The sequence below is a fragment of the Alligator sinensis genome, unplaced genomic scaffold, assembly GCF_000455745.1.
Source record: "Alligator sinensis unplaced genomic scaffold, ASM45574v1 scaffold666_1, whole genome shotgun sequence".
In the NCBI taxonomy this organism is placed as follows: domain Eukaryota; kingdom Metazoa; phylum Chordata; order Crocodylia; family Alligatoridae; genus Alligator; species Alligator sinensis.
Window position 1 is genome coordinate 406214 of NW_005842216.1, and position 8727 is coordinate 414940.

General features: G+C 39.5%; 1 protein-coding gene across 1 annotated transcript in view; it reads right to left on the bottom strand.

Moving 5' to 3' along the window:
* LOC102367873 (connector enhancer of kinase suppressor of ras 2-like) overlaps positions 1 to 8727 on the bottom strand; it is a 703948-nt gene that overhangs the window by 360966 nt on the left and 334255 nt on the right. The window contains exon 6 of the mRNA XM_014521487.2: positions 8351 to 8470. Coding sequence (XP_014376973.1) covers positions 8351 to 8470 — 120 coding nt within the window. The remainder of the gene's footprint in view (positions 1 to 8350; positions 8471 to 8727) is intronic.

Below are 8727 nucleotides of genomic sequence, written 5' to 3' on the forward strand. Positions count from 1 at the left end.
AGAGTGGATCCACAACCAAAGTGACCACCAAAAATCCAGGATAGAGATGTATTTTTTCCATGGATCTGAGACCCGTTGCTGACCTTTGACACTTGAAGTACTTTATGCCACGTCCAATTACTGTAGCCCCATGGGCAGGCTAGCTCAGGGCCATCACTCAAACTGGAAGCACTATAGCTGTATTCATGTAGTGGTACACCTGGAACAATTATTTCTTCTCTCAGTACGCACATCACAATACTAGCTGGTGTCATGTGAACATCTGGGAGGTAGGAAGGAGGCTCAGCCAATTCAGAACTAATTTTCCCAATCTGGACAATTTGCAAGATTTTTTTGGCCACAGTCACACAGCCCTTAAATTTGGGGCAACTGGTCATTTTACCCACTACTCAGTGAGGAGGGATGAAGGGGGGGGGGGGGGGGGTTTGAGCTATTATACTGAAGCATTTCGTGCTTTTTTTTGCTTCATCCTTCATTTAACAGAGGCATGTCTATGTTTACTGTGGAGTAGACTAATTAACTCTATAGTAACTATCTTGGCGTCCACACATGCAGCAATATTATGCTGCAGGAAATTAATTAACTGAGCAGCAGGGTAGAACCTGTAAATGCAAGTACTATCCTGCTGCAGAGTGTTTTACTCCACAGCACCGCAAGTGTAGATACTGATGTGGCAGCCTCATGCCCCTGCACAGCACATTGAGCCAGGTTGAATCTGCCCTGGGCTGGCAGGCTGAGCCCCCTGGATCCCCTGTCACGCAGAGCTGCTCTGACCTGGCTCAGCACGTTGCAATCCTGGGTGCATATGTAAACATGGTTCCTGGGAGCAATAAACCACAGTGCGATAAGTGCCAGAGTTTATTGCTTCACCTTAATAGCACATATAGACATGCCCAAACTTTAACTTTGAGCAGATGGATTTGCTCATTCTTGAGAAGAGATGGCAGGAAGTCACGATAAAAGTATTCATATATATTACTGCAAAAGTTACTACAGAGAGGAAGTTTATACATTGTTGACTTGGGATAGCACAAGTATTAACAGGATTAAATTGCAACAAAGAAGATATTGCTTAGACATCAAAGCTCAAAGTTAAACACCAGAACAGATTACTTTGGGAATCTGTAGAATCTTCTTCATGGAAGGTTTTTAAGAGCAGGTTAAAAAGACATCCATTCAGAGTGGCACTGATTCTTTCTCTGAGCAGGGGCGTGGTTTGGATCAGGGGTGGCCAACCTGAGGCTCATGTGCCACAAGTGGCACAGGCAGCTTCTATGTGTGGCATGCAGCAGGTCAGAGCAGAGAGCACAGGGCAGGAACAGAAGTTAGAAGAGCAGATCATTCAGGGAAAGGTGATCAGAGTAGTACGGGGGTGGAAGGGAGTGAGGTGAGAGGCTAATTTTTGCCACAACTGCCAAAAATTGGCCCCTACTGGTCTAAATGATCTCTTGAGTTCTCTTTAATTCCAATGTTGTGTAACAGTGTGATGCTGTACTCATTAGAGGTTAAAAGAAGATGCATCTAATTAATTGCAAGGAAACACACTAAATTCAGAAAAGAAAATCTCTTGGTGGTTAAAAAGGAGGACTCTTTTTTAAAGGGACATAATATATTGAGGGTTTTTGAGGTCTTTTTATTTGTGTTCTGATTCATGAACATTTAAGGTACAGATAGGCTGTGTGCGGCTGAGGGGTGTAGACATGGTCACTGACAGACCATACCAACAGGTACAGACCTAGCAGAAGTCTGTTACAAATAATATGTACTTAAACTGATATACAATCAATAATCATTGAGCTTGCATTAAAACATTAGTAGCCTGGAAAAGTAGAATAAGAATCTGTTTGTCAAGGTCACTAAAATTAGGCTAAGCCAAGTGTGAATAACCACTTTTGGAAAGTGCTTAATCACAGCTAAAAGTAACAACTGATGTTTTTGCCTTTTGATTAGAATTGAGTTGTATGCAGTCAGCTAGAATCCTATTGAAATAATAATATGTCTTTGTTAATCTGCTTTCCATCTTGGCCACTTTCAAGGGACTTATGCTAAAATTGCATATAAAATGTGACAAAAGTAACTTCTGTCTAACCCTTATAGTAAGGTGCATCTCACCCTGTAAGTAACTGGTGACCTATGAGAGAATCACAGTTGTAACACGATGACATTTATTTTACAGTTTGCTTAATAAAAAACTTAGCACACTAAATTGGAAAAATGTTACAACAAAGTTAAGATTGGAATGTATCAAGTATTTAACTGTTTGGAAATACCAGAATGAAGGTGCCTATTCAACTTTTATTCTTTCCTGTTATGTACACATATTATAACACACATTTCATTACATGATTGTATTTCCCTCCTAAGGAGACAGTGGCTTGTAAGATGCTTGATGCTTGCCTTATTTGTTGCATGCAATGAATGAGATTGGCGGATTTTAAGAGGAGAAAGGATGGTTTCATGTTTGAGAGAGTAAAACGTTACACTGGAAAACTGGATTCCATTCCTGTCCATGTGATGATGAACAAACAACCCATTTTTCTTTAATAGTTGACCACTTAATTTTGTTTTTTCCCCTATTTTATGGGTGCCCAACTTGAGAAGGGTGGGGTCAAATTTGTAGAAGTGGTAAGTACTTACAGGACCAATGAATCTTTGCTAAAGGCTGTGCTTTAAATACATGCTATAAAAATGCTATGTATTCTGGAAACAAAAAATTAGGCATCTCAGATTGGGCATACAGAAGTAATGGACTGTCTTGAGTCCTTAATTCTGACCTTAATACCACTATGGCTGAGTTCTCTTTTAGTAAAGCTAAGATAGCAGTATCACTTTAGCACACAGAGGTGCTGTGAAGATAAATTCATTAATGTCTGTGAACTCAGATATTATATTCAGATAGTACTTAAAAATAGGTCACGAAGAAATGAATAATTCAGTACAGCACAGAACACTGGCAATGTGTGGTAGGTAAGTCCTAGGGCCCCACACTGGCTTTGGAGAATAAAAAGAAACATTGAATAGTTATTTATCCAGTTAATACCATTTGTAACATAGCTACTGAATGGGCAAAAAAACTGCATGTGTAACCCTGCTTATGTTATGGAAGCTTGGGTATGGTTATATTTTACAATAGTGACCTTGTGTATTCTTTATCTGCATATCCTCATTAGCATGAGTGTTTGGGAGTTCAGGGGCTACTCATTTGTTTTCACTGTTTGTGGGCTTGGGTTTACTATTTGGTGTTAAAGGACAAGTGCATCAGGTTTTGTGTCTACTAGCCCTCCCTGCCAAAATTGTGAAGTGTGTAGGCTAATGCAATATTACATAAAGGTCACTGAAAGGTCAGCACTCTTTAATCTGTACAGAGATGCAGATCTCAGTGTTAGGGAAAAGACTATATGGGTAAGAAGCAGGAGATTTTCTTTGGAAGACCTTGCAGTTCATCAGCTTCTCAAAGTACATGGGTTTGTGAATGCACAACCCATTAAATAGGTTCAGGTAACAGTCTGAACTAAAAGAGGTGAAAAATCTCTTACATTGGTCAAGATCTAAAAGAGCTGGAGTTGCATAGTAACTAGAAGGGAACTGGCAGAGGAGAGGTGGCAGCAAAGCTGTGGTGGTGACTCCTGGTGGTGTGAAGGAGCAGTGGAGACTCATGGTTGTGGCAGAGAGGAGTGGTGACAACCTCTGGTAGCAATCTGGAGGAAAAGGGGTGACCTTGGTGGTGGTGGCCAGAGCAACAATCAGCAGCAACAACCTCTAGCAGTGCTCCCCAAGGGCCAGAGCAGCATTCCCCTGCAGCATACCCTAGCTGTGCTCCCCAGCTTCAGTGGCAGCAACCCCAGTGCAGACCTCCCTACCCAGCACTTTATTCTGGCTACTTTGGTACTTTGGCTGGTGGAGGCAGTAGAGTCTCTGGACAGGAACTCTGGGAGAGTCTCCCTTCCCAACTGAGTGGGCTAGGTGGTAGCTCCCCTGGGCTGGTTTGCCAATGACTGAGAGCATTAATTGGGTTTCAATTAATGTATAATAGTGACATTCATCTCTAAGGTTGTATCCTACTGCCCTTGTAATAAACCTTGTTTTAGGTGAACATTGCTTACAGATGGGGAAGTTTATTCACTTTAGAACACCCAGTTAAAAATTGCTTTCCCAGGTTTCTGGGTGAGGGCTTGAGCCAGTTTTGGAAAGCTGGTATTAAAATAAATTTGAAGTAAGCCCTTGCTAGTGCTGTCCCATGTCTATCAGAAGGGTTACACATGATAATGTAAGTAATAACTGCAGTTGTAATCTATTTATCTGTTCTATTTTTACTGGTTTTTCCCTACCGTTCTATTTTTACTGGTTTTTCCCCACAAGATTTTTCCTTTCTACTCTTCTTTTGCTCAGATTTTTTTCCAATCTTTTCTAAACAGAATATAAGCCAAACAGGTTGAAATCAACAATAAACTTTCAAACCTATAGAGTTCCAATAGATTCAGATTTAGGCAAAATAAACTTACTAGCCATTAAAATTACATTCTAGCTATAAAAATTCTCTCTAGCAGTTTCAGTTACAGCATTTTTACACCAATTCCTAACATACTGTATCTGCTGCTGTGCATAATAAGCAGTCATATTCTACCCCATAGGTGGCTTTATTTCAGTGATGAGTGAACTTATTTTTTAATCACATAACATTTGTAAAGAATTTAGGTAAACAACCATTATGGATAATAATAAAGCTGCTTCAAGTTTTCAGAAATGAAAACCCAGTTTATTAGTTTACTACAGCCAGGTCTGCCCATTCACAAAAGTTTCTAACCTGTTTACAGGACCTTCACCTAACACAGGAGGCAAACATTCCCACTAGGGGAAATGACTTGATGCTGGCCAAAGGGGATGGCTTGGCAGGGGATCTGCAGGTACAAGGTAATTTAGGGGATAGTGACCACCTATTGATAGAGTTCACTATCCAGCAAAAGGTGGGAAAATAACTAGTAGGGCTGAAGTGCTAGACTTCAGGATGGCCAACTTCAACAAGCTGAAGAGATTAGTTAGGGAGGGACTTATAGGCAAAAGCATTGGAGAGATGGGAGTCTAAGAAGGGTGGGCATTTCTCAAGGGACTGATCCTGCAGGCACAGAAAGGGACCATCCCAGTACACATAAAGGGGGGCAAAAGAGCAAAGAAACCCTCTTGGTTGAGCAGAGAAATCCAGGAGAGCCTGGAGGCGAAAAGAGAGGCCTACAGGCTGTGGAGGCAGGGGGTAGCCACCAAGGAGGAGTATACTTGCTTGGCTCGAGCTTGCAGGGAAGCAGTGAGAAGGGCCAAAGTAGAAATGGAGCTTAGGTTGGCAGCAAAAGTTAAAGATAACAAAAAGTCATTCTTTAAATACATAGGAAGCAAAAAAAAAGTGCAGGGTAACATAGGGCCCCTTCAAGATGGACTAGGGAAACTGGTAACAGATAGGATGGCCAAAGCAGAGCTCCTAAATTAGTTCTTTGCATCTGTGTTCTTGGACATGGATACAAGCATGCATCCCAATGACACTTTAGGTAAACATGAGATAGATACCAACCCACCAATTGTTAGCGCTGACCTAGTAAAGGAGCACTTGGAGGGGTTGAATGTATTTAAGTCTACAGGCCCTGATGATCTTCATCCTAGGGTACCTAGAGAATTAGCTGGAGTCATAGTGGAACCACTGGTGTGACTGTTTGAGCACTTGTGGTACTCAGGACAGGTCCCGGAGGACTGGAAAAGGGCCAGTGGACAGAACAGAATAGGATGCAGTTTAACAAAGATAAGTACCATGTGTTGCACCTAAGGAGGAAGAATCAACAACACACCTATAGCCTGGGAGGTACCATTCTAAGTAGCACAACTGTGGAAAAGGATCTCGGAGTTGTAGTTGACTCCAAAATGAACACGAGGAGCCATTGTGATAAAGTAATATGTGATGCTAAGCATACTGTTTCTTGCATAAGTAGGTGCATCACAAACAGGTCTAAGGAGGTGATACTTCCCATCTATGCAGCACTGGTCAGGCCCCAGCTGGAGTACTGCATCCAGTTTTGAGCACTGCACTTCAAGAGGGACGTAGATAACCTGGAAACAGTTCAGAGGAGGGACACCCAGCTGGTTAAAGGCCTACAGGAAAAACCCTATTAGGACAAATTGATGGACCTGAATCTCTTCAGCCTCCACAAGAGAAGGCTGACAAGTGACCTTGTGACCATCTACAAACTCATCAGGAAGGGACAGCAGGAAATAGGGGATACAATGTTTACCAGGGTGCCCATCGGGGTAACTAGAAACAATGGCCACAAACTGAAGGAAAGCAAGTTTAGATTAGACATCAGGCAAAAATTCTTTACAGTGAGGGTTGCCAAAATATGGAATACGCTTCCAAGGGAGGTGGTACTGTCCACTTCCTTGCAGGTATTTAAGAGGAGATTGGACAAATACCTGGCTGGGGTCATCTGACCCCAACACTCTGTCCTGTCCAGGGCAGGGGGTTAGACTCGATGATCTAATAGGTCCCTTCCAACCCTAAAATCTATGAAATCTATGAGATCTACATTCCCCACAAAAATACTAATAACAAGTCATGCTTATTTAGAAAACATTTTATCCAATTTCAACTGGAAAAGAACCAATGAAAGAGACCAGAAGCAATTCACTGAGGTAAGTATCTATAAAATCCATTTCTGCCATGAAAATGAACCAGAAAATATTTTGGGAATTTTTTAAAACTGTCAACCACAATTACCTTGTGAGTGTTCTATTATCATATGAAATGTAAGTCTCTTTATTTTTAATTTAAAATAAAACATTTTCCCAAGTGCTCTAATATTTTATTTTTATTTTAAACCTTTTCTGTTTTACTTTTACCAAATATGTTCATATTTGTTAAATGTTCCTCAGTGTATCCAAGGAAGCACTTTAAAAATATTATCTTAGAACCCTCATTTGAAGAACTCTGCTGTTAAGGCATTTTTTTGTAAGAAATGGGCCTGGATGAAACACATTCTTCTTAAGAAAAGGGACTGGACTTGTGTCCACCAGAAATGTCTTGAAACAGAAAACTAGTTGTTCATGGCAGAGTCACAGAGTAAAAAAAAAACAGTCTATATGCATATCTTCCTAAAGCTTATCATCCTCTCAAAGTTTAGGGAGGGTCAACTGCAGAGCTTGTGATTGTGTCAGCCTGCTTCTTGTGTGAACAGCTTCTGACAACTGCATCCTGCCTTGAAAGCCAGAATTTTCCACTCTTTCCAGGTTTTGATCTGTGGTTTTTCAGCATGGGTAAAACAGCTGTGTAACTCTGGAGCCCAGAGAAGTGGGCTCAAGTATTTCTTAAGCTAATCTGAGCTTCATTGGGGGTACATTTTCTCTGACTCTGTATTACACTCTCGGTTGTTTCCCACAAATCCTGCTCTTTTCTAAACTAATACATGAATACAATAAAATAATTCCATGTACCATAATATACATATAATATAAATCAACAGGTTAATCATGGGACTTTAACAATAATCATATCCAATAAATTCAACAAAGCTTGCAGATGTTTATTGAAATGCCAAAGGCTAAAATCTTCAAGACTTCACTTCAGAAGGCTAAAATCTTGAGATTAAGGTTTTACTATTAGCAAAAATTAAGAAATCTGGCAATAGCATTGAAATAGAAATGAGAACTGTAATACCATATACACAAGGAAACACAGCCCATATTTACAAATGTGTCCTGGGGTTTTTTTCCTGCTTTCTTGATAAAAGTAAGCTATAATTATAAATTATTTTCTAAGCGAAATTGAGCAGTGATCACTGCATCACCAGAGTAATGCAAACCAGCTAATAATTGGACCCACAGTCCATTTCATAAATAACCACTAACAAATCTTTTGTGCTTTGATCTTTCTTAATAGCCTTCCTGAAATTTGAAGAAAGCTTTACTGAAGACCTTTACCTAAAGTGAATATTAAGGAAACACATATGGTCATTTTTAATTGATTTGTAATATTTCACTTTACTTTTTCCATTTAATTTATTGCTAATATTTGAAGCCAAATCCTTAAGTATTAAAACAAAATCAATAACATTGCTGTTATCCAGCATCTATATTACAACTAACTATAGATTATAAATCTATTTCTGCTGCTAATATATTTTCTTGCTTGCCTATGGGACCTTAGATACTGTACATTTTTATTTTATTTTATCATAGATACAGACTGTAGGTAAGCTGAAACCTGAATAAGTGAAAAGAGGAGGAAACATTTTGTTTTCTTGACAGGTTAAATAAGAAAACACTCTAAATTGTCACGTGTTCTACATTCAAATAGTTTTAGTTTACGTTTACTTACCAAACCCTCACTGGGCATAATGCTGGTAAGATGAACTACTTCTAGATGTGCTGACTGAGACACCAGAGAATCAGATGAGAGAGAAATGATATGATCACAGATCCCAGACAGAGTTTTACACTAAAAAAAGCAAGAAAAATAATTATAAGAGCTTACAGCAAAGTGACAAACTGCTAAAACCATCTTCAATTTTAATACTGGAGACATTGTATTTACTTTCTAACGTATTTGAGCTACAATAGCTAATAATTCTTACTATAATAACAAATAGAAAAAATGAGAAATGAAACCCTTTATTAATCAAGGCTAAGTACACAAGTTCAAAAAGCCCTTGCTTTCGTTATCATATTTTACTTAAAGTGCTCTAAGTTAGAGCA